The sequence below is a fragment of the Lissotriton helveticus genome, chromosome 7 (assembly GCF_964261635.1).
Source record: "Lissotriton helveticus chromosome 7, aLisHel1.1, whole genome shotgun sequence".
Lineage (NCBI taxonomy): Eukaryota > Metazoa > Chordata > Amphibia > Caudata > Salamandridae > Lissotriton > Lissotriton helveticus.
In genome coordinates this window covers 1,715,594,237-1,715,621,726 of record NC_136068.1, presented here as the reverse complement: position 1 = coordinate 1,715,621,726, position 27,490 = coordinate 1,715,594,237, and the positions used below count along the sequence as shown (strand labels likewise).

Sequence of the window (27,490 nt, the reverse complement as noted above, 5' to 3'; positions counted from 1 at the left end):
ATTCAGCGACTGCCATAAGATCACCCTGAAATTTCATGGCATCCCGCTCACGGTCGCTCGAGAGAGCCACCACCAACTGTGTCATCGGCATAATAGACCATGGTCAGCCTTCTGCTGTTGGCTACTCCGGCCAGAGGTTGAACATAAAGATTAAAAAGCAGAGGGCTCAGGGACGAGCCCTGAGGAACCCCTTGACCCATAGAGTGCTAGAGGCAAAAGGGGGGGCTAACACCTGAAATGTCCTGTCCGCCAGGAAAGAGGCCAGCCACTTAAGTGCAGAACCAGTGACTCCAGCCTCCACCAGACGACTTAGCAAAATGGCATGACACTGTGTCAAACGCGGCACTGAGATCCAGAAGGATCAGTGCCGATGTTTGCCCCGCGTCCAAGGCTTTCCAAAGATGTTCAGTCATTGCAAGATTGATCGTGAAATGTATCAAAACATGTTATGCGAAAGCAAAAAGAACCTTGATAATACCCCCAGAGCGCATTCCAACCGCAAAATAGGGGCTACTTTGGCCTTAGGAAATATTTCAATAGCTAACAGCTGTAAGGCAGCAACATGGTCTACACCGCACACATTCATCAAACACTATTGTGTAGATGTGTTAGCGAGGCAACAAGCTAATCTAGACCAGGCAGTACTTAAAACACTGTTCGAGGCATATGAGCTGCAGATTACACACTATGCATAGATGGCCACCTAGTGTTGGGCTCTGAATTTTGCAGTTTGTTTTGTTGTTGAAAAGTCTTTGGAAGCCACGGAATAGGTGACTCCTCCTTTGGGTGATACTGCGCTTGGGCATCGGCTCCATCCCCAGATTGTTTTTTTCCGCCACCGGGCTCGGATGGGTTTCCAGCGCTCCGTGTTGGAACCTATCCCTTCGGCGCTGAATCCTCACCAAATTACAAAACTTAGTTTTGAACGCTTTTCCAGTCGACGGTTGTCGTTGACGGCCTTCGGGCCTAGCTAGGCCTTGACTCCAGCTCATGGAAAGGACGCCATTTAAAAAGTGTCCTGAATGTGGGTCGAAGTTTCCCCACACTGACCTTCATGAAGTGTGTAACCTCTGCCTCTCTCCGTAGCACGAGGCGAAAGACTGTTCAGCACGTGCCTCTTTCCGCTCCGAAGAGCAAGGAGAACAATGGCTCAAAGATCTTCAGCTCCGATTCCGGACGACATCTTCGAAGAAGGCGTCAACGTTCCAGAACAACACGATGTGGACAGCAGCTCCGAGGCAGAAGATTCCGATGTCGAGGACATCACTCCAGCGCAGCGGGTTGTAAGTAAGACCGTCGACCCCGACCCTTCCTCTACACACCCAAAGAAGGCCCCGGTCACACCCTCGGGTGCACACCGAGACACTGCCGGCTAAGAAGCCAATTAAGCCTTCAGGCGACTCTGGCTCGAGTCATCCTTCACACGGTGCCGGCGCACATCGACCGGCACCGAAAAAGACAACGGCACCGACTACACCTACATCCAAACCATCGGCGCCGAAACACACCACTACTCCTTCGGCACCGAAACCCAGGTCGGAACCAAGCAAACCCGCTTCGGATTCCCAAAAACCACCGGAACCGAAAAAACATCGGAGCCGAAAAAAACAATGGATCCAAAAACCATACCGGAACCGCAAAAATCATCGGAACCCAAAAAAGCTTCGGAGCTGAAAAAGACTCCTGCTTCCCCGGTGAAAGACCTTGTCAAAAAACGGCGGCTATCAACCGGCAGCGTCACAACCGGCGTTGTCACAACGCCGGTTGATAGCCGTCCCTGCATTGACAACCTGTGGTTAATGCCGTCGTGACGTTCTAATTTTGAAATTTCCATTGGATTAATACACAAGGAATACGCCTCGTGAAATAAGACACATTGAGACATACTCGAGGAGCTCCCTGCACACCCATGCAGAGAAAACTAGGCATCGACACCATATATTAACTCAGAAGTTGCTTACCTATCTTTCCTCCCTAAGGGGTCATCGGCAGATGCTAAATCTATCTGTCCTGAAGAAGGTCTTGTGAATTAAAGCGTTAAGAACGAAACGTCGACTTATATTGTCCAATTCTGCATTTTAGACATCTGCCACAAGTGACTTACTTTTAGTGGATTAGAAGTCACTGTGTTTCTTTATTACAGTTTGGACTCTATTCATATGTATCATAGGAGAAATTGTTTATTTCCCTTGTACATTTGAAATGCATTCTCTGATTAATGTTCATGACTGATAGTGTACCCTGATAATTTTGACACTACAAGTAAATAACAAGACTTTTTGATATTAAGACTTCCTGTGTTGCTTTCCTTTTTTCTCTTACTAGTTAGTGTGGTAACATCACTCTTTTTAAGAGGTACGGAATACATCTAAATTCTCAGCGACTAATTCTATTAGTTTGGATCTTTAATTAAAAAATATAGATTCTCCTTGCTGTAATTTATATTCAAAAAATTCCCTTGCTGGCACTCTTCTATCTAAAAAAAAAAACCCCCAAAACAAGCCACTTCAGTGCCCAAACCTTCCTCTGCACCAAAAGATCGACCTCTTGCAGAGGATTTACCCTATCCAGACCCTACTCAAAAGACTCTAGCTAAGGATCCAATCACTGGACACTTAATTTTGGCTTAAAAAAAGCCACCACTGGACACGCCAGCTCCAGCTCCGCATTCAAAGGACATGGCTACCTCTCCCTTAAGACTGCCTTCCCCTTCTCTTTCACCTGTACCAGCACCACATCCTCACATACCAGACGATCACAACAGGGATGATAGCTCTGATGATATGGGGGGGGTAACATACCTGATCCAGCCACTCGTACAGGATCCCCTGATCCGTGGGATGATTATACCACCCCAGATGTCCCAAATGTCCATCAGGATGACTTATACCCCTCAAGGCCTTTCCACCAGAAGACACTATAGGGTTTAATTCATTACTCCACAGGGCTGCACAATATCATGGGGTAGACCTACATAAGACCCTGTAGAGGAAGACTTCCTAATGGATACCTTTGATAATGCACAAAGGTCCTCATCCATTTTACCAATGCTTAAACGAGTGATTAAGCATGCTCTTTAAGTCTTAAAGGTCCCCTCAGAACTCAGGGCATTAACCCTCGTATAGAGAAAAAATATAAAGCTGACCCCTCAGACCCAGCATATATTAAAGGTCCAGTACCACTAGACTCATTTGTAGTTTCCAATGCACGCAAGAGAGCAAACTTACAAACATCAGGTGAGGCTGCACCACCAGATAAGGAGTCTAAGTTACTTGACGCAACAGGGAAAAGAACAGTGTCTCGGGCAGATGAAAACATGTGGCGTATAGCCAATATACAGGCATTATTAGCCAGATATGACAGGGCACATTATGGCGAGTTAGAGTCATTAATTAGGCACCTCCCTGACAGGTACAAGGATAGAGCAAACAAGCTTATCCAAGAAGGGAAAAACATCACAAACACCTCTTCGGTATGCACTCGATTCAGCAGATACTGCCTCTAGGGCAGTTAATACCAGCGTTTTACTACGCAGACACGCCTGGCTACGTATTTCAGGGTTCAAAACTGAGGTACAAAGTGCCATTCTTAATCAACCCTTTGATGCGCAACACCTATTGGGACCCAACGTAGATGTATCACTAGAAAAAATGAAAGGATACAGACACTGCCAAATCTATGGGAGCCCTGCAGTCGCAGGCTCCCAGACGTTCATTTCGTCGCTCATCCTATCGAGGTGCCACCAGGGGATATACTTCAGACACAGCTTCTGCCTCGTACAAAGCCCCTACACAGTCCACTTACCGCAAGTGCTACCAAAGGGGTGGTTACAGGGGTAACAATAACAAAGGCAGAGGTAAAAATAACAACTCGCGCTCTGCCTCTACCCCTGCCCAATGACTCCCTTCCCCTTCCTATTCCAATCCTGTCGGGGGAAGACTCCAACAATACTTGCCAGCCTGGGAAAACATCACATCAGACAGGTGGGTGCTCCAAATAATTCAATCAGGTTATTGTGTGGAGTGGTGTGGCTCACTGGTTAGAGGCGGCAGACCCGTAAGCAGAGGACGGCCCGGGACCAGGGTTCGATTCCCGACGCGGCAGGGTCGTGGACCAGGGTCAGCGGGCTCGATAATTCTCGCCTCGGTGCCTACTCTAGTCAGGGACCACACTCGGCAACTCTGGGCATTAGCTTGCCTCATCTTCACAACGGCCCCCCAGACCGCCGGGGATGCTTGGTCGCACCTTAGAGATACCCATTAGGGACCATCTCTCAGGGTGAGCCAGGACGGGTTCCCCAGCGGTCGAAGCGCGGAGATACTCCTCCGGGAGTTGATTCTAGCGCTATATAAACCCACAATTAATTAATTGTCTGGAACTAACATCCACCCCCCCACCCCCCCCAAACATACCACCCAAGCAGCGTCCAATGTCACAGGAACATTTAACATTGCTCAGACAGGAGGTAATATCCCTCCTGCAGAAAAATGCAGTAGAAATAGTTCGAGCATCAGAAAAACAAAGGAGTATACTCCCTATATTTCCTTATACCAAAGAAGGATGGATCTCTAAGACCCATCCTAGACCTCAGTCCTCTAAACATTTACATACAGTCGGATCATTTTCATATGGTCACACTAAAACAAGTCCTTCCACTGCTGGTACTAAACGACTTCCTTGTCACTCTAGATCTCAAGGACGCCTACTTCCATATTCCCATCCACACAGCACACAGAAAATATCTCAGAATTGTGCTAGACGGGCAGCACTACCAGTTCAAAGTGCTCCCATTCGGAGTCACAACAGCGCCATGGGTGTTTACCAAATGCTTAGCAGTAGTAGCAGCACACTTAAGACAACGTATTCATGTCTTCCCATATCTAGACGACTGGCTCATAAAAGCCACCTCATACATCCAGTGTGTGCAACGCACTCACGCTACTATTCAACTGCTTCACGACTTGGGATTCACAGTAAATCACTCCAAATCGCAGCTGCAACCCTCGCACATACAACAGTATCTCTGCGTTACAATAAACACCCAACTAACACTAGCTCATCCATCTCCAACCAGGAAGTGTACAAACTGTACAAACTCTCCTAACAAAATTCAACCGCAACACTCGCTACCAGCTCGAGTGTTCATGCAGCTCATAGGGATGATGGCATCTTGCATATTTGTAGTACCTCACGCAAGACTGCAAATGCGTCCACTTCAAGAGTGCCTAGCACGCCAATGGAACCAGGCTTAATGTCAATTGACAGACATAGTGTTGGTAGACGGTCGGACTCGTCGTTCTCTGCAATGGTGTAACACCAAAAACCTTTCCAAATGGCGACCGTTTATAGAGCCAGTTCCTCAAATAGTCATGACAGCGGACGCATCGCTCTCCGGCTGGGGAGCTCATCTACTGTATCACACCATGCAAGGCAGGTGGAAACCGCAACAAAAGTTACTCCACATCAATCATTTGGAGTTGCTAGCTGTGTTTCTAGCCCTAAAACATTTCAAACTCAAGTGTCAGGCAAAGCTGTCTTAGTCCGCACAGACAATATGACAGCTATGTACTAAATAAACAAACAAGGGGGGACACACTCTCTGCAGCTCTGTCAGCACAGCAGATATGGAGATGGGCTATACCGCTAAAGATCTTCCTCTTAGCCCAACACGTCCTAGGAGTACAAAACACTATGGCAGATCTGCTAAGTCGACAAATACAGCAGACCCACGAGTGGGAACTTCATCCGCAAGTTCTTTATCAGTTCTTTCATATGTGGGGACAACCTCAGATAGACCTCTTTGCCACCCACGAAAACGCAAAATGCCCAAGCTTTGCTGCCAGATACCCACACCCATTGTCCAAAGGCAATGCGAAAAGGATGAACTGGTCAAATCTATTTGCGTACGCTTTTTCTCCTCTCCCACTACTTCCGTTAGTGATACGCAAAGTACAACAGCATTCCCTGAAGCTCATTCTTGTCGCTCCAACTTGGGCCAGATAACCGTGGTACACCACGCTGTTGCAGATGTCTGTAGTACCACACCAAAAACGAAACCTATCTCCACGCCTATTAACACAGAACCATGGAGAGATCAGACACCCGGACTCAGCTCAACCTAGCGATCTGGCTCCTGAGGTCATACCTCAACCTTCCTCCAGAATGCATGAACATTATTGAAGAAGCTAGACGTTCCACTACTAGAGCATGTTATGCTGCTAAGTGGAAACGCTTTGTCATATAAATGTAAATGTGGGATTCTTGTAAAGCGCACTGTTACTCTACCCGAGTGTCCTGGCGCTGTAGACAGCTGGGGAACCCGTCCTGGTTTTCCCTATGAGATGGTCCCTTTTCTGGGTATCTCCAGGGTGAAACCAGGCATCCCCGGCGTCTGTGGGGGGCCGTTGTAGAGATGAGGCAAGCTTAATGCCCAGAGTTGCCGAGTGTGTTCCCTGGTTAGAGTAGGCACTGAGGCGAGAATTATCGAGTCCGTTGACCCTGGTCCAAGACCCTGCAGCGTCGGGAATTGAACCCTGGTCCAGGGCCGTTCTCTGCTTACAGGTCTGCCACCTCTAACCATTGAGACACACCACTCCACAGTACTCCACTATACTGTCAAAACAACCAAATTAATCCCTTAGACGTGTCTATTCAACACATCATAGGATATCTATTACACCTTCAAAAGTGTAATTTAGCCTATACGTCTATCAGCCTACACCATGCTGCCATTGCAGCATACTTACAAAACCGACATCTATCTCTTTTTAGAGTACCTGCTATAAAAGCTTTCATGGAAGGACTGAAAAGAAGAATTCCTCCCAGAACGCCACTGGCACCATTGTGGAACCTGAACATTGTTCTTACAAGATTAATGGGTCCTCCCTTTGAACCATTACATAAATGTGAATTGCAATTCCTAACCTGGAAAGTAGCTTTCCTAGTAGCAATTACTTCTCTCAGAAGGGTTAGTGAACTACAAGCATTTACCATTCAAGAACCTTTTTTGCAAATGCATCATAACAAAGTGGTTCTTCGTACTAACCCTAAATTCCTTCCTAAAGTCATTTCACCATTCCATCTAAATCAATCAGTTGAGCTTCCCGTATTTTTCTCGCAGCCTCAAACAGTTGCAGAAGGAGCTCTACACACCTTAGATGTCAAAAGAGCATTACTGTACTATATCGAAAGGACACAAACATTTCGTAAAACAAAACAATATTTTGTCTTTTTCACCGCCACATAAAGGCAACCCCATATCAAAATCAGGGATCGCCAGATGGATTGTTAAATGCATACAAATATGTTACCAGAAAGCCAAACGTACGTTAACAATTCCTCCAAAAGCCCATTCAACAAGAAAGATAGGGGCTTCAATGGCATTCTTAGGGAACATTCCCCTAGATGACCTATGCAGAGCAGCTACATGGCTTACACCGCACACATTCACAAAGCAATACTGTGTAGATGTGCAAACTTAACAACAAGCCACTGTGGGCCAGGCAGTACTAAAAACATTGTTTCAAACAACTGCAACAGATACTGGTGGTCGCCGCTAAGTGTGGGTACTGCTATACAATCTATGCATAGTGTGTACTCTGCAGCTCATATGCCTCGAACGGAAAATGCTACGTACCAGTATGCATCTGTTCTTGGCATGTAGAGCTGCAGAGTTACACACGCCCACCCACCTCCCTGGGTACCTTTATCTGTTCCAGTATTATCTTAATTAGATACAAATCACATGGACATCACTACCTCTTGTACAGCTCCATGACTTCCCTAATGGCGAAAAACAATCTGGGGATGCAGCCGATGCCCATGCGCTATAACATCCAAAGGAGGAGTCCCCTATCCCGTGACTTCCAAAGACTTTTCTTCAACAAAACAAACTGCAAACATACGGGCCCAACACTAGGTGGCCATCTATGCATTGTGTGTAACTCTGCAGCTCTACATGCCAAGAACAGATGCATACTGGTAAGTAGCATTTTCCTTTTCAAACAACAAATTAGCCATCGCTTTGGGAGTATACTGCTGTGCAATCTATGCAAGGCATGTGATCTACAGCTCATATGCCTCGAACGGATAATGTTACTTACCCAGTAAGCATCTGTTCTTGGCATGTAAAGCTGTAGATGCAAATGTGCCCAGCTGCCTCCCAGGGTACCATTACCGGTTTATTACTTTACATACATACGCATGTACATTTCTTTTCTACACTTACTAACTCCATTCTCACCCTCTGAGTGAAAACAATCTAACAATGGAGTTGATGCCCATTCGCACTATCACCGAAAGCAGGAGTCCCCTACCTTTTGCCTGGAAAGACTTCTTTGAAGAAAAACAATGTGCAAACATCCGGACCCAACACTAGATGGTAGGAGTTTAAAAAACATGTGAACCTACAGCTCTACATGCCAAGAACAGATGCTTACTGGGTAAGTACAATTATCCTTTGTCCCATAGGACTGCATCGACTGCTTTTCTGTGAAAAATCTTCAAATCTTCTCGCTCATACTACCCCAAATAGAGAGTAAGTTTTTATCTACTTTTACCTCTGTCTACCTTTGGGGTTCTACTGGTCTTTGTGCACACTTGCATACTTTGGTATTGTATAAACAGAGCCAGCTTCCTACGGTCGTACCTCCCCGTGACAGGATACCTATTGTCCTGTCTTACTCTGCTCAAGCTTGGCTCAGCAACAGGAGGGCAGAATCGTGTCTCTGGTCAGCAGCAGCCGTAGTTTGCTGTCCGGATCTAGAAGACTGGTACCGGGGGCACTGAGGGCCTCCCGGAGGAGCTTTACAGTGCATGGAATCATGATTCCTACATTTTTTATATCAAACACGACCAGGTTTTTGCAGCCAACTTAGAGATGGTCATCGCATAATGACACATGACCACTCTTTGTATCTTACTGGCTGATTACAACCTGGGATAATGGACTGTGAGGTTTTAGGGGTGTCTTGCTCATGCAGGGGCACCCTCACACTTGGAACGGAGCACCCTGCCTTCAGAATTGAAAGGCCTGCCTTAGGGGTGACTTCTAGGTTTTAAGTGCAGTGACCTCCGTTAGAAGGAAACGTATATCTGTCATAAGTTGTGCTAGCACCAACGTACACAGGCTGCAATGGCAGGCCTGTTGTCCCAATTTGAGTGGTTTCTCATGGGTGGCATGATACATGCTGCAGCCCATGTGAGTCCCATGTGCTCTGGGAACCTTAGTAACATATACTAGGGACGTATCAGGGTACACCAGTAGCCAATCTGGAGTGTACCCAAGTACTCACCATGTCCAATTTAGGGAAGAAGCACAGAGACTGAGGTCCTGATTAGTGTGATCCCAGTCAGACTAATCAGTAAAACATAATGACACCAGCAAAAAGTGACCATGAAAGCAGATCCTACTTTCCTACAGAACCCTTGTTCTAACCCCAGAAACTCCGCCCTCAAAACCATTTACTTATCTGCAAACAAATAACCTCCTTTTCCTCAATAGGATTGCATTGACACGTTTTGCTCTGAAAACAGGATGGAAACACAAGTAACTATGTTTTATTGCAGACGTGATTTACTTACTTTTGTCTAGAAAATGTCCAAGTGTAATTTGTAGGCATATCCCACTGAGTAGAAAAAGTAATCCCAAAGTAATCTAAAGTAATCCAAAAGTAATTTCAACTGTATTTTAACATTCTACAAACCTGTAAGAGTCATTTTCATTCAGCTTACTTGAAAAGTAAAATGTTTATGTACTTGTACCAAGTCCTGATTGGTTTCTAAAAATACAACATCACTAAAGAAGTATTTTTACACAAACAATTGGTCTGAGTTTGGTCTTTGAGTGTGTGCTATCATTTCTTGCCTGAGTGTGTACCTTAAATGCCTAACACTACCCTCTAATAAAGCCTTACTGCTCACCCACACTACCACAAATAGAGAGTAAGGTGCTATCTACTTTTACCTCTGCCTACCTTTGGGAATCCACTGGACTCTGCGTACACTTTACCTTACTTTGGTATAGTATATACAGAGCCAACTTTCAACATAAGGTACAGCTTTGGGAAAGAACACCGAACCTGGTTGCCGGGGACCCAGGACACATCAAGTCGGGTTGCATCCGATTCCATGCAAAAAGTGGGGGTAAACTATGCAAAAAGGGGTGCTTTCCTACACATGCATACAGGGTTAGTAACATACTCTTTACAGTACTTCAAACTTAATACTAAGTGGCATCAGACTATGCAGCATGTGATCATGATCTGCAACTTTACAAGCTGCTAATTTAGTGTTGCAGAAAAGTAACTTTCTATTTCTTTATTGATGCTTATTTGGTTCAGAAGCTCTATACCTGTGCACTTTTCTGAGAAACCTTTACGTGGCACCACAACGCAAATCTCTATGCTAGTTTTTTGGTAAACCGATTTTATTTTGATTTTCTGTTGTCGTTGCTTGTCTCTTCAAACTTTACCAACCTCTGTTGGTTCCTTGTTCAGTGGGATGTTGCCCAATGCTGTCCTTCCTCCTTCATCCGATCACATCTATGCTCAATGGCGAGAAAGGGCAGAATTGCATCCAGTTGAAAATGGTCTCGTAGGATCAAAGATCCCATCTCCGGGTAATTATAGACTCCTTTAAATGTGTCATTTTTTCTGACTTGTATTCCCCTGCAAGCTACTGTTGTGTTCTTTCCTTCCACTTTATGAAACAGTATCTCCCCTGAGACACCCCCTTCAGTGAATAGTCCGCCATAATGTAAGGACATCTCTGCTAAGTGGGATACTCTTCAACTTATTGTTAATATAGTCTGCTCCGTGATGGCTTCCGCCCTTTATTTCTGCCTGTATTGAACTGTTTTCCCATAGCCTGAGCCTCCCTCAAAGCCAGTGCTACATATATTGTTTACCAGTGTGATATTCTTACCCACAGTTTAAAAAAACCCGCGACCCAGATAATGATGTTCGAGGCATGTGGGCTGCTGAATTCATATCTGTGCATAGATCGCCGCCTAGTGTTGGGTCCGGATGATTGCACATTGTTATCCTGGCAGAGTCTTCGAAGTATCACGAGATAGGTCGCTCCTCCCCTGGACTACAGTGCGCATGGGCATCCTCTCCATCCTCAGATTGTTTTTTCCCGCCATTGGGTTTGGATGTACTTTCCTTTACTCGAAGTTCGGAATAAAAAATAAACTTTCTAAAGGCCAAAAGGCCTGCGGTCTCGTCGGTATTGTTTCGAATCGGTGCCGACAGCTTCATCTACAGTTATTCAACTCGGAACGTCGAATCTGGCCGCGGGCCTTCTCGACGCCAAAGGGACCAGTCGTCGATGGAATGAAGTCCATTCAAAAGATGCCCTTTTTATAATTCGAAATACCCACATATAGATAAACACCCTGTATGTAACAAGTGTTTATCTCCAGAACATAATGAATCCGACTGCCTAGCCTGTGCCCAATTTCCATCTAAAAAGACACTTCGGACTAGACGGGCCGCTAGGCTAACCATGCAGAAACCAGCGCCAGAGCCGGAAAATATCTTCAACGATGAAGACGATCTCGTCGAAGCCGAAGAATCGGATCAACAGTCGGATCAAGATTCGGAGCATGACTCCAACTACTATGTCGACGAAGAAGAAGACATCGTCGAGGTAGGAGACGACGAACAAGGGATCGGATGCGTCGAGGACGACTCCAGTGATGAAACGGGGCCAACCGTGAGTACGACACCCCGAACATATACTTCTATGGTTCCACAGGCTCAGGGCGAGGCATCGCCAGAAGGCCTTAGCCAAGATCTCGAAACCCATTCTATAGCCCCGCGACACAGCTCGGCTAAGAATATTAGAAAAGAGCCATCGGATCAACGCACCCACAAATTGGTGATATCGAAACCGAAAGTTATGGAACCAAAACCGAAACCGATTGACTACACGGTCTTTGGACCAAACTATGTCGTTCCATCGGAGTCGAAAGCAAGGGTCGTCGATGTGAGAAGTTGGCCTGATATGCAGTGCTCACTATTCTAGTGATCACTATGTATCAGTCCAAACAACCCTTATTGATGATTGGTTGTAAGTCAACCTTATAGACCAGCTATCCTAGTAGCATGGATACGAGCAGTCTAAGGCTAAGACTCTAGAGGGCGTGTTAAGCCAGCTGTTTTACCATCACATTACCCCTTGAACACCAAGTGAAAGGACACCACACAAGTTGTTATGAAAATAAATGTATATTTATTTCTAACAAGACTACCCTGGCTCTTTATGAGACAGGGAGCTAAGCACACAACAAAACTCTTACGAAAATACTGAAAGTCGCACAATTTACACAAATGCCCGAGGGGCACGAAAAACCATATACTATACAAGTGGAATGCGAAATTACTAGCAGGTAAGTAATACTTTTCTAGACTGTAGAAACGCTAGGCCTACAATGCTGAACCCTTGGATTAGAAGCAGGAGGCCTAGGGACGCCGTGTGCAGAGTGGGAACTCTCACGCGTAATGCGGGAACAAGTCTATGGATACTAGCAATTGCAAAGTTACTGTTCTCGGGCGAACCCGACTAGGTGGGTCGAAAACAAGAGTGGATCCGAACACTTAGGGTGTTGGACTATGCTGGAGCACCGGAGTATTCAGTTTACCTAGCCCAGGGGCTGCGGCTGCATAGGGTTCAAGTTGCGTCGGAAACCCTCGTTGAAGAACCAGGAGCCTGAAGAAAGAAGTTGCTGGCAGGCGGCCAGTGAAGAAGTTCGGGGTGATCCAAGCCTGGATCAGGGAAGAAGACCTGTAAGCAGAGGGGACCAAGTTCTGAATCACTAGCCAGTGATTTAGGTGGGCACCAGGATGGCACCGGACGTCACCTCGACCAGGTGAGTGGGCTCTGCTGGGCTCTGCAGTCTCTCGGACCAGGAGGCGTTGTCGGCGACCAGGATGGAGGTGCGAGCTGTCCCACGAAGGTATCTGTTGTCGACGTCGCTGGACCCAGGATTGGGGCAACAAGTCTTGGCAAATGCAAGCCCACGCGGTGGACTCAAAATGGCGTCTGGAGTGGACCAGGAGGGTCCAGGGTGCTCCTCTGTTGGAGGGGAGCAAGGGCTAATCTGGAGCAACCAGACCAGCGGTGTTTGTCGTCGTGAAGCGTCGTAAAAAGGCCACTAGCCAACGGGCAAGTGACCTGGACAACGCGGTAAGCAGCAAAGAGCAGAAGGGCCCCACGCAGATCTCGTGGATGCAGGGGGGCTGAACTTCGGTGCTGGAGCTGCTCAGGGTCGGGGCTTCTCTTACCCCAAAGCACTCAGTCGAGGGTCACTCGGTGGTCGTGCTGGACAAGCGTCGTGCAGTCTTGATGATGGCCGGTCCCTCGAGGTCTCGTCGCACCCACGAATCTCAGCGTAACTGACGATGTAGGTAGAGGTCAGAGGTGCCGGGAAGCCGGTTCTCGTCGTGCTGGGCAGTCTTGATCCGGAGGAGAGACTTACAGCAGACCGCGATGCTTGGTTGGTGCCTGCTGCTGCTGGGTGACTACTCCTTAGTCACAAGGGAGAAATCTTGAGAAGAAGTCGAGAGTTCCTTTCGTAGAAAGTAGTTTCAGGATTCAAAGATGATCTAATTTGGAAGGGGGCCTGCTCCTACCTTTATCTTGCAAAAGGGGGCTGGCACGCGACTAAGTCCTGCCCTATGGGTGGGACAAGGAGGGGGGTGGTTACACCCCTCTCCTTTGGCGGGCTTTTCCCCAGCTCAGGGTCTGGTGTGCCCCTGGAACTGGTTCATGCCGGCCTATGCACAGTGAGCACCGGGGTGCCACTTGCAGTCACCTTCCTCTAAAGCCCTGCCTACCTAGGATACACAAAATCCTGTCTGGGACGGTGCTGGCGCCGTCCCTGACAGGAAACCCTTTGTCCTTGCCTCCTGCGCTGGGAGGACTCCCAGCAACAGGAGGGCAGACTTGTGTCTCGGTGGCAGCATCCATTTTGTGGAGCTAAGGCTCTGTCTGACTTTAACCGGGGTTACAGGTTACCAACATGTCGTGTCCCTCTAGAAGGGTGGAATGCTAACCCCGTCGCCAGAATTGGCGAGGGGTTAGTATTCCAATTCGTATGACACCTTACTCGACATGTTTTGATAAAGCGATACCAGAGTTGGCATATAACCGCGAGGATTATAATGCACTTAAGAGTATATGGTATAGCGTTATCATGGAAACGGCTAAGGGATAGATCCCGAAAGCCGCAGACAGGCTCAGCTCATGCCAGAGCACCATCTCACACGATTCCAAGCACCCTGCCTTCAGGATTGTCAAGGCCTGCCATAGGGGTGACTGATAGGAGATCTGTGTGCCCATTTATGGTTGGATATAGGTATACTATATCTAAAGCAGAGGGTGAGTACACCACTTTGCCCCAGCTGTCAAGCAGCCAGTTGTGTCTGTTTGGTTAGTCAGCCCAGGGGTGGCATAATACATGCTGCAGCCCCTGGGAGACTTCTGGGTGCACCTCAGCCCTGGGTACAGGGACTTAGAGAGGGCCCAGTGCCAATTCAGTACCTGGGTACAATTTGGAGTAGAGAGAACAGCTAGGCTGTGAGTCTGATTAGCAGGCCCACAGCCAGGAAAGTCGTGAACCAGTGAAGCAAAAAGCAAAAATCTGGGTGATCATAGGATTGCAGACCCTACTCTCCTACAGTCGAGCCGAGAGCCAGCGCACCTATATCCACTCCAAAAGAAAGGGCCCTCGAACCGACAAGATCGGCGCCGACATCCGACAACACAAAAAAGGGACTCGATCCGTAGAACGTTGTCGAACCCAAACAAAGAGTCGACAAACCAATGGCTGTGCAACAAAAGACAATCGAGCCTAAGAAAATCGACACGAAGAAGGCCATCGAGCCGAGACCAAAAAGCATTGGTCCGAAACCACAGGTTACGAAGACGCAACAAGGTCAAAAAGGTACTATCGACTCAACAAAAAACGTCGAAACAATAAAAACTTCGGCTCCAAAGAAACAAGCACAACCTAAAAAGACTGTTGTAACACCAAGGGATCTCGGACCAATCAAGTTTGGACTACCAACTTCCTCGAAAACAAAGGAGGTCGACCCAAAAAGCGGTATCGAACCGAAACAGACAAAACCAAGAACATTGGCAAAAACGCCCAGACCTGCTGAGCAGGAGATCTTATATCCAGACCCCTCATCAGAAGAACAGTCAAAACTTTACATTGACCCTAATTCTGGGAAAGTCACACTCTACAGAAGAAAAATAAGACCAGAAACTGATAGAGACTTATGTCATCCCACTCAAAAAGAAAAGGGACTGTTCTACTTCACCTATTCTATTTGAGCCTATTAAACCAACTAGGCCTGAGCCATACACATTTACACCCACACACACAGATGAGGAGGTGGATGATGAATATAATGAAGAATACAATTACCCAGTAGACCCTGACCAAGACAATCCAGGTCAACCATGGGTTGATCGAGTACATCCTGGTGACTCTCAACCCATTCCAGATACACCTGCATACCCTGCTAGGCCTTCTCCTACAGAGGATACAGCTGCTTTTAATGCACTAATAGAAAGGGCAGCCCTCCATCACAACGTGGAAATGCATGCAGACCCCATTGAGGAAGATTTCCTCTTTGACTCCTTTGCCACTTCAGAAAGATCTGTCAAAACTCTACCTATGTTAAAAGGGGTACTTAAACATGCAGGTGACATATTTAAGGACACAACTAGGGCACGGGTCATTAACCCCAGAATAGTGAGAAAATACAGGCCAGCACCAGTAGACCCTACATATATTAAGGGACAACTGCCTTTGGATTCTTTGGTGGTATCCAATGCACGAAAACGTGCTAACTCCCAAACAACTGGAGAAGCTCCACCTCCTGACAAGGAATCGAAGATCTTTGAGGCATCAGGGAAGAGGGTAGTTGCTCAAGCTGCTAACATATGGCGAATATCTAATACGCAAGCCCTGTTAGCTAGGTATGACAGGGCACACTATGACACCTTAGAAACACTTCTCCAGTATTTACCTGAACCTTACAAAGAACAGGCTGAAGACCTAGTACAGGAGGGAAAGTTAATAACTAACGCCTCTATTAAATGTGCCCTAGACGTGGCAGATACAGCTGCCAGATCGGTTAACACCAGTGTTATGCTCAGGAGACATGCGTGGCTTCGCATTTCAGGTTTCAAAAATGAAGTCCAGTCTACTTTATTAAACCAGACAATAAATCGTGACTATTTATTTGGTCCAGCTGTAGATACAATCCTGGACAAAATGAAAAAAGACACAGACGGCTAAGTCTATGGGAGCCTTACAGTCCCAACAACATAGAGGCTCCTTTCGTCGCTCCAATTACAGAGGTGCTGCAAGGGGTAACTCATCACAGCAGACCACAAACTACAAAGGGAATACACAAACCACCTATATTAAAAACAATAGAGGAGGATACCACGGCAATAACAACAAAGTCAGAGGACGAGGGAATAATACCACCAGATCCTCTACCAACACAAAACAGTGACTCCTTAGCGCTACCCCCAGACCAAACAACACCGGTCGGGGGACGATTACAGCAGTTCCTACCAGTCTGGCAAAACATCACTACAGACAAATGGGTAAGGCAAATTATCCAGGATGGCTATTGCCTAGAGCTAACCTCCACACCACCCAACATACCACCAAAACACCGTCCTATGTCTCTAGTGGAGAAGCGTGGCTCAATGGTTAGTGGCAGACCCTGATGCAGAGGTCTGGCCCGGGACCAGGGTTCAATTCCCGCCTCGGCGGCTCTTGGACTCAATTTCCCCGGACCTTATAATTCTCGCCTCGGTGCCTAGTCTAATCATGGGTCCCACTCTGTGACTCTGGGCAATAGCTTGCTTAATCTCCACAACAGCCCCCGCAGCGCTGTGGATGCCTGGCTTCACCTTGGGGGTGCCCAGGAGTGGACATTTCACAGGAAAACCAGGATGGGTTCCACAGCGGTATGAATACAGCGCTACGAGGCGTCCGGGTAGAAGTGCGCTATATAAATACAATACATTTACATTTACATCTAGAACACCTAAACTTATTGCAGCAAGAAGTCATCAGCATGCTGCAAAAAGGGGCCATAGAACTTGTACCACTAGAACATCAAGGTACAGGGGTATATTCACTACACTGCCTCATCCCCAAAAAGGACGGGTCTCAGACCAATTTTGGACCTCAGGCCCCTAAATCAATACATTTTATCAGAGCATTTTCATATGCTCACTCTACAACAAGTCTTACCACTGCTGCAACAAGGAGACTTCCTCGCAACTTTGGACCTCAAAGACGCATACTTCCATATACCGATACATCCTGCTCACAGGAAGTATCCCAGGTTCACAATACTAAATCAACATTTCGAATTCATTGTCCTTCCATTTGGTGTAACAGCCCCGAGAGTGTTCACTAAATGCCTAGCGACAGTTGCTTCACATTTAAGACAACATATTCACGTCTATCCGTACCTGGACGACTGGCTAATACAAGCAAAGTCGGCCCAGCAATGTGCCAGCCACATGTCCCATACTATTCGCCTACTGCACAGCCTAGGCTTCACGTTGAACTACCAAAAATCTCACCTTCAGCCATCCCATGTACAGCAGTACCTGGGAGCAACAATAAATGCTCTAGCAGCAAAAGCATACCCAAACGCTGCAAGAATAAACAGTATGCAGATACTGATCCAGAAGTTCAAGCCCCAACACTCGCTCTCTGCCCGAGTGTTTATGCAACTCATAGGCATGATGGCTTCGTTCATCTTCATAGTCCCTCAAGCGAGACTACACATGCGTCCGCTACAGGATAGCTTAGCACGGCTGTGGAACCAGGCTCAAGGACAATTGAAAGACCTAGTGTTGGTGACCAGTCGTGCATATAACTCGCTGCATTGGTGGAATCCACAAAATCTTTGCAAGGGACGACTGTTCCAAGAGCCTGTACCACAAATAGTGTTGACAACGGACGCATCCCTGATAGGATGGGGAGCCCATGTCCTTCAGTACACAGTGCAGGGCCTATGGACAACACAACAGAAGAAAATGCACATCAACTTGCTAGAGATGATGGCAATTTTTCTGTCAATGAAAGCTTTCAAAGTACATTTATGCAACAAAACTGTGTTGATCCGGATGGACAACATGACAGCAATGTACTACATACAGAAACAGGGAGGAACACACTCTCCACAGCTATCACATCTAGCCCAAAGCATGTGGAAGTGGGCCATTCAAAGAAACATTTTTCTCATGGCGGAACACCTCCCAGGCAAGGACAACCAAATAGCGGATCTGCTCAGCAGACACAGCCAACAGATGCACAAGTGGGAGATTCATCCCACAATGCTACAACCGTACTTCCAACAGTGGGGACAGCCAGAGATAGACCTGTTCGCCACAAGGGAAAACGCAAAATGCCAGTACTTTGCCGCCAGGTTTCCACATCCGCAGTCGCAGGGCAATGCGATATGGATGAACTGGTCAGGCAGATTTGCGTGCGCTTTTCCCCCAGCACCGTTAATACCGCTAGTGGCACGCAAACTATGCCAGCATTCACTAACACTAATCCTGGTTGCTCCAACATGGGCGAGGCAACCATGGTACACAACGTTCCTAGAACTTTCCGTGGTGCCTCATCAAAGACTGCGGCTAAAACCCACTCTTCTCACTCAGAGCCATGGAGACATACAGCACCCAGATCCGCAACAACTGAACCTTGCAATCTGGCTCCTGAAGTCTGAGTTTGGGTACCTAAACTTACCTCCTGATTGTATGAACATTATCAAGGAGGCAAGAAAACCTACTACCAGAGCTTGTTACGCTGCAAAGTGGAAGCGTTTTGTCATTTACTCTAATAACAATGACAAAAACCCACTGGATGCTTCAACGCATAATATCATTTGCTACCTTTTGCACCTACATCGTTGCAATCTAGCTTATTCATCTATAAGAATACACTTCGCTGCCATTGCAGCTTATCTTCAGAACAGACAGCATCTTTCGCTGTTTAGAGTACCTGCAATTAAAGCATTCATGGAGGGACTCAAACGAATAATCCCCCCAAAACACCCACCTTAACCTGTCTGGAACCTAAACATCGTTTTAACCAGACTAATGGGACCACCATTTGAGCCGTTGCATTCCTGTAAATTACAATTTTTGACATGGAAGGTGGCTTTTCTAGTAGCAATTACTTCACTTAGAAGAGTTAGCGAGCTGCAAGCCCTAACTATTCAAGAGCCATTCATCCAAATACATGCAAATAGAGTAGTTATTAGAACAAACCCCAAATTTATGCCCAAGGTGGTATCCCATTTTCATATCAATCAGACAATAGAACTGCCAGTGTTCTTTCCAAATCCACGGTCAGTACCTGAAAGGGCTCTACTTACACTAGATGTCAAAAGAGCACTTCTATACTACATTAATAGAACTAAGGATTTTCGAAAGACTAAACAGTTGTTTGTTGCATTTTCACCACAACACAAAGGCAACCCCATTTCAAAATCTGGGTTAGACAGATGGATAGTTAAGTGCATTCAAATATGTTATCTAAAAGCAAAACACACTTTAACAGTTCCCCCAAGAGCGCATTCTACACGCAAACTAGGGGCATCATTGGCTTTCCTAGGAAACATTCCTCTAGATGAAATATGTAGAGCAGCCACATGGTCTACCATACATGCTTTCACAAAACACTATTGTGTAGATGTACATTCCAAAGAGCAAGCGGCTGTAGGACAGGCTGTTCTAAAAACTCTGTTTTAGACTGCTGCAGCTGGCACAGGTAGCCACCGCTAAGGGAGAGAGAGCTATACATTCTATGCACAGATATGAATTCAGCAGCCCACATGCCTCGAACGGAATATGCTACTTACCAGTATGCATCTGTACTTGGCATGTAGGGCTGCTGACATTCATATCGCCCACCCTCCTCCCCGGTGCCTGTCGCAGCTGTAGCATTCTTTCTTACTTTCTTGCATGGACATCTTTTACTGTACCATACTCCATCTCTGCCACAATGGCGAAAAACAATCTGAGGATGCGCACTGTAGTCCAGGGGAGGAGCCACCTATCTCGTGATACTTCGAAGACTCTTCCAGGACAACAATGTGCAATCATCCGGACCCAACACTAGGCGGCGATCTATGCACAGATATGAATGTCAGCAGCCCTACATGCCAAGAACAGATGCATACTGATAAGTAGCATATTCCTTACTAAACTTGATTGAGTTTCTGCTATTTGGTTTTACCTGCATTTAAACCTAACTGGGAAATTGTTTTTGGAAATCATGACTGTTGTGAAGAGAAATAAAATTGCCAGTTTCCATTTTACAGTTGATCAATAAAATCTTCTTTTTACGAAGGCACCAAAGTAAGCTCCAGCTTATCATACGACACAAAACCTCTAGTCTGCAAAGAGGAAGAGGTGCTGGATAACAGACAGTGTACGCTCTGCTTGAAGTACGGAGACGACAATCCCAAGGTGATTTGGATGGGAAAGATTTCAATGTCTGGGTGGCAGGGCTGGCAGGATTGCCTTTTTCTAAACTTGTGCTTGATTACAGAATGCTGGACGCCTCCTATACATAGGACAGAATGAGTGGACCCATATCAACTGTGCCATCTGGTCAGCTGAGGTGTTTGAAGAGAATGATGGCTCGCTGAAAAATGTGCATGCTGCGGTGGCCCGCGGGAGGCAGATGGTAAGTACATGTGTCTTAGATTTATTAAGCTTACGGAGCTAAGGCAGAGGTATCTCTCTGTTTTGCAGCGTGAATCTTTCTGGATTCACTATGCTGTGCATATTCCGCAATCTGGTGGTTGGGTCCGGAATCGTAGTCTTTTTTCTCTTCTTTTTTTTTTTTTTTTTTTTGTCGTAGCCCAGGTGGGCGTCGACGTCCCACCATTTGGTGTACCTTCGGTGACGTCGCACCCTTGGGCGCCATCTTCAGATTCTTTTTTCCGCCGTTGGGTCTGGATCGTCGCGTGAAGCTCCAGAAGTTTTGGAGGAGGAAAGGAGAAAGTACTGCAAATCTTCAACCGAGAAGACCTGAGAAGATCCGGAGAAGAGGACCTTTAGAGAGGAGACGACGAAGAAAGGAGAAAATCTCAAAATATTCGACGTCCTTCTGGGAATGCACACACAGGGGGCCCCCTGAGCGCAGGGATGTACAAGACGCCCTTTAAATTCTGCAAGAACTGCCACCACAAGTTCGCACAGAAGGACCAGCACCCAGTCTGCAACCTCTGCCTACCTATCGACCAAGAGAGCAGAGACTGCAACGCCTGCTCCGTCTTCAAGCCGAAGACACTCCGAGTTCGAGAAAGACAGAGGACGGCTCATCACACGATGCAGGGCAAGGGCAAAGCCCCGACGCTTTATGAACTTTGCCTCTCCACAGACGACGAGGACAACATCGCCGAAGGCCCAGATGACTTCACGGTCGCTGAGACCGATAAGAAAACGCCTGATAAGGTAGGAGAGTCTACGACCCCGAAAACTCCCACAGGGCCTCGAAAACCAGAGGCAGACTCTCGAAAGTATGAGCCCAGAGCCTCGAAAGGAGCACCGGCGTCGAACAAATCGACGACCGAAGCTGCATCCTCCGAAAAAGAGCCCAGCGGATCCTCCGAGAAGGACTCCCGGAGGCAGAAGACCAGCGAAAAGCAAAGGTCATCGAAGCAAGCACCCGAAAGAGGGCCTTCGACTTCGACTTCAACCTCGACTTCAACTTCGACGTCGAAAGAAAAGGAGCCAAAGAAAGCTTCGACGTCGACTGCGCCGCCGAAAAGGGCGGCCGAAACGCTCGACGACGAACAGGCCGCAGAAATGCAGAGAAAGAGGCTCGAAGCCAAAATGGAGAACATCCTTCAGAGAAGGAAGGATTTCGATGAAAAAATGAGAAGTTACAAGATCCCCTCGAAGCCGGCAACGACTGTCGCTGAGGTACAGGAGCTCGAGGAGTTCGATGTCGAAGAGCCGCCGAAAACTCCAGAACCTTCGGAGCACAAAGAGGAGGAAGACCTCTACTATACAGAAGGGGATTACGGGGAACAGCAGTCAAGCTACGGCTCAGGTTCCTCGACGGCCCAAGACCAGGAATGGCAGGACATCGAGGCCGAAAACCCAGAGGAGGCGGTGGAAACATACCCCTCGAGGCCTTCACCACCGGATGACATTGGGGCATACAATGAGGTGGTAAGAAAGGCGGCAGCAGCATATGGGGTTAAGATGGAAGAGGAGAAGCCAGAAGCAGACTTCCTGCTCGAGACATTGCTCCCCATACAGACGAGTGGGAACTCAACAGTCCGGAAACCGAGTCTATTCAGGAAATGGGGCACCCCAACAATAGACCTATTTGCAACACACCGGAATGCAAAATGCCAATACTTTGCATCCAGGCAACCAGATGCACTGTCCCAGGGGAATGCCCTATGGATAAGCTGGTCAAAAACATTTGCCTACGCTTTTCCCCCGATACCACTGATCCCCAGGGTTCTCAACAAATGCATGAAGAGCAACATGACGCTCATCCTTGTGGCACCACAATGGGCCAGACAGACCTGGTTCTCTCAGATAATGGAGATGGCGCAGGGGCCCCCCCACAAGTTCTCAAAAAGAAGAGACCTACTCTCCATGGAAAACTGAGAAATTCTACACCCAGAGCCAGAGAGCCTCAACCTCTCAGCCTGGCTCCTGAGGACTTAGAATTCGCACACCTAAAACTACCAGAGCGCACCCTGCGGGTGCTGCGAGAGGCAAGAAGGCCCATCACACGCAAGTGCTATGGGGAAAAATGGAAAAGATTCACTCAATGGTGTTGCAAGAAACAGCTCCAAAGGAAACTGACCAAGGAATCCACGGTGCTAAGGTACCTCACGCACCTAATTAAGGCTAAGCTAAGCTCATCCTCCCTGAGGGTGCACCTGGCAGCGATTGTGGCATACACAAGAGGAGAAACCGGGAGAAGCTTCTTCACATCCCAAGTCGTGAAAAAATTCCTGGAAGGAGCTAAAAGAATAGCGCCGCCTAAAAGAATGCCGCCGCCGGCCTGGAACTTAAATGTGGTACTGACGGAGCTCATGAAAGCACCTTTCGAACCCATCCACAAAGCCTCACTGCAAATGTTAACAATGAAGACGGCCTTTCTGGTAGCAATCACCTCGCTACGAAGGGTGAGCGAACTGCAGGCACTCACACTGCAGGAACCCTACATCCAGATACACAGTGACAGGGTTGTGATGAGAACTGACCCACACTTCATGCCAAAGGTGGTGTCAAGATTCCACATGAATCAGAGTATTCAGATCCCTAGCTTCTTCCAAAATCCCACCACAAGCGCTGAGAGGTCGCTCCACACCCTAGACGCAAGAAGGGCTGTGATGCACTACATTGAAAGAACGAAGGAACACAGGAAAACAAAACAGTTCTTTGTGTCCTTCGCAAACCGTTACATGGGCAAACCAGTAACTAAAAACACCATAGCTCAATGGATCGCACAGACAATTCAATTCTGCCACAAACAAGCTGGACAGGAGCTAACAGGAGGGGCACAGGCCCACTCCACCAGGAAGAAAGGAGCAACAATTGCCTTTCTGGCCAACACACCAATTCAGGACATATGCCTGGCGGCAACATGGGCTTCAGTGCACACTTTCACTAAGCACTATTGCGTGGATGTACAGATGAACAAAGAAGCACAAGTAGGACAAAAGGTGCTTCAACATATTTTCAACAACCAATGCTCATCTTCCACCCAACCGCCACAAAAGTAACGAAAATCGCTACAAAATCTATGCACAGCATAGTGAATCCAGAAAGATTCACACTGCAAAACGAATAGTTTCTTACCTGTCGGTGTAGTTTTGCAGCTTGAAGATCTTTCTGGATTCACTAGCGAACCCACCCGCCTCCGCCAGAAAGATGAGGCTGGAGAAGAGGGTGGAAACACATAGAAAAGAAAGCAAGTTGGAACGATTACAAGATACGTGGAAAGAATAACGTTGAAAAAACGATTTACCAACATAGCCATGGATTCACTACAAAGACAAAAAAGAAAAGAGACAGAAAAAAGAATCCGAAGATGGCGCCCAAGGGTGGTAGCTTCCGCCGGAAGCACGCCGACGTCACCGAAGGTACACCAAATGGTGGGACGTCGACGCCCACCTGGGCTATGACCACAAAAAAAAAAAAGAGAGAAAAAAGACTACGATTCCGGACCCAACCACCAGATTGCGGAATATGCACAGCATAGTGAATCCAGAAAGATCTTCAAGCTGCAAAACTACACCGACAGGTAAGAAACTATTCGTTCTTGGTTACAAAAAAGCTGTATTTCGAGCTTTGCGGCTCATTTGCTGCTAGACCATGTGGTAGAGCTTATTGAGTACCCTGTGTGATTAATGTAGTGCTGTAGGAAGGTAGATCCCTGACTATGGTTGCCCCCAACTTTTTGCCTGGTGTTTTGCTGGTTTTCGGACTTAGTTGACCTGGGACCCTGCTATTCAGGGCCCCAGGCCTACTGCTCTCTCTGTAAAATGGATTCCATGTACCTTAGGTACATATCTAAATTGGATACTGAGTCACCTTATCAGTCCCTGTACAGTGTACCTTAGGTACCCAGGGCATAGGTGTACCCAGGGCCTACCAGGGGCTGCAGCATGTATTATGCCACCCCTGGCTGGCCATCCAAATCTGACACAACTGGCTGCTTGACAGCTGGGGCAAGGTGGTGTAATCACCCCTTGCTTTAGATATAGTATACCTATATCTAACCCTAAAATGGACACACAGATCTCCTATCAGTCACTCCTATGGCAGGCCTTAACAATCCTGAAGGCAGAGTGCTTGGAATCATGTGAGATGGTGCTCTGGCATGAGCTGAGCCTGTCTGCGGCTTTCGGGATCTATCCCTTAGCCGTTTCCATGATATCGCATACCATATACTCTTAAGTGCATTATAATCCTCGCGGTTAAATGCCAACTCTGGTATCGCTTTATCAAAACATGTCGAGTAAGGTGTCATACGACTTGGAATACTAACCCCTCGCCAATTCTGGCGACGGGGTTAGCATCCCACCCTTCTAGAGGGACACGACATGCATGTAACCCCTAAACCCGGTTAAAGTCAAACATAGCCTCAGCTCCACAAAATGGATGCTGCCACCGAGACACAAGTCTACCCTCCTGCTGCTGGGAGTCCTCCCAGAGCAGGAGATAAGGACAAAGGGTTTCCTGCCAGGGGCGGTGCCAGCACCGTCCCAGACAGGGTTTTGTGTATTGTAGGTAGGCAGGGCTTCAGAGGAAGGTGACTGCACGTGGCACCCCGGTGCTCACTGTGCATAGGCTGGCTTAAACCAGTTCCAGGGACACTCCAGACCCTGTGCTGGGGAAAAGCCCGCCAAGGAAGTGGGTGTAACCACCCCCCTCCTGGTCCCACCCATAGGGCAGGACTTAGTCGCGTGCCAGGCCCCTTTTCCCAGATAAAGGTAGGGACTGGCCCCCTTCCAAATCAGATCATCTTTGGAATCAAGATACCACTTTCCACGAAAGGACTTCACGATTTCTTCCTCAAGATTCTCCCTTGTGGCTAAGGAGTAGTCACCCTGCATCCGCAGGCACCATCTAAGAACACTGCGGTCTGCTGCACGTCCTTCCTCCGGAATCCGACTGCCCAGCTCGACGAGACCCGGCTTCCCTGGCACCTCTGACCTCTACCCACCTCTACAGCACAGCTGAGAACCGTGGGTGCGACGAGACCTCGAGGGACCGGCCATCGCCAAGACTGCACGACTTCTGCACAGCAAGCCCACCGAGTAATTTCCTGGTGAGTGCTTTGGGGTCCGAGAAGCCCCCACCCTGAGCAGCTCCAGCACCGAAGAGCAGCCCCCCAGCATCTCCACGATCGGCGTGGGGCCCTTCTGCTTTTTGCTGCTCACCGCGTTGTTTGGCTACTAGCCCGCTGGCTTGTGGCCTTCCGAACGACGCCAGACGACAACACTGCTGCTGGTCTGGTTGCTCCAGACTGGCCCTTGCTTCCCTCCATCGGAGAAGTACCCTGGACCCTCCTGGTCCGGCTAAGACGCCATTTTAGGTCCACCGCGTGGGCCTTGCATTTGCCAAGACTTGTTGCCCAATCCTGGGTCCAGCGACGTCGACAGCAAGAACCTTCGTGGGACAGCTCGCACCTCCATCCTGGTCGCCGACAACGCCTCCTGGTCCGAGAGACTGCAGAGTCCAGCAGCGCCCACTCACCTGACTGCGGTGACTTCGCCCGGTGCCATCCTGGTGCCCACTTAATCACTGGCTAGTGATTCAAGAACTTGGTCCCCTCTGCTTTCAGGTTTCCTTCTTCCTTGATCCAGGCTTGGATCCATCGAACTTTCCTTCACTGGTCGCCTGCCAGCAACTTCCTTCTTCCAGGCTCCTGGTCCGGCAACGAGATTCCCGACGTCTTTTCAGACCTATGCAGCTGCAGCCCCTGGGCTAGGTAACTTCGGCACTTCAGTGTCCCAGCATAGCCTCACTATTCAAGGGTCAGGATCCACTGTCGTTTTCTCCCTACCAGGTCGGGTTCGCCCGTGAACACTAACTTTGTGAATTCTAGCTTCCATAGACTTTGTCCCGCATCCCGCGTGAGAGTGCACACTCTGCACCCGAGTTCCCTAGGCCTCCTGCTAGTAATCTAAAGGTTCAGTAGTCTAGTCCTAGCGATCCCAAAGCCTCTGAGAATCGTTACTTACCTGCTAGTAATTCGCATTCCACTTTTAGAGTATATGGTTTTTCGTGCCCCTCGGGCATTTGTGTATAACGTGCTAACTTAAGTATTTTCATAAGAGTTTTGTTGTGTGCTTAGCACCCTGTCCTCATAAAGAGTACAGGGTTGTTGTGATTCTAATAAATACATTGTTTATTTTCATAACACTTGTGTGGTGTCCTTTCACTGGGTGTTCAAGGGGTAATGTGATGGTAAAACAGCTGGCTTAACACGCCCTCTAGAGTCTTAGCCTTAGACTGCTCGTATCCACGCTACTAGGATAGCTGGTCTATAAGGTTGACTTACAACCAATCATCAATAAGGGTTGTTTGGACTGATATATAGTGATCACTAGAATAGTGAACACTGCACATCAGGCCAACTTCTCACAAGTGCCCTCTTGATGAATGAAAATAATCCGGACAGTGGTATTGGGTTTAGGTATGACGGCGCCACATAAAAAATTCGCACACAATATCGTGAAACTACCACTGCTGAAAGGTGGGGACAACCACCTAACTCCCCAGGACAAGCCTCAGCCTTCAAGAACATTTCACACTTCTTAGCACACGTATATCAATCTTTGGAGTAACACAGCCATGTAGAGAACAATTTGTGAAGACTTGCACATATTAAATTGATCGATAAAGAAGATAGAACAATTTCTTGACTATTTTTTATGTTTGT

General features: G+C 47.6%; 1 protein-coding gene across 3 annotated transcripts in view; it reads left to right on the top strand.

Annotated features, from left to right (window-relative positions):
* Positions 1 to 27,490, top strand: part of KMT2B (lysine methyltransferase 2B) — a 1,130,837-nt gene that overhangs the window by 537,053 nt on the left and 566,294 nt on the right. For all 3 annotated transcript variants that reach the window (XM_078655415.1, XM_078655416.1, XM_078655414.1), the window contains exons 19-21: positions 10,497 to 10,618; positions 20,411 to 20,529; positions 20,612 to 20,749. In XM_078655415.1, the coding sequence (XP_078511541.1) occupies positions 10,497 to 10,618; positions 20,411 to 20,529; positions 20,612 to 20,749 (379 nt within the window). The remainder of the gene's footprint in view (positions 1 to 10,496; positions 10,619 to 20,410; positions 20,530 to 20,611; positions 20,750 to 27,490) is intronic.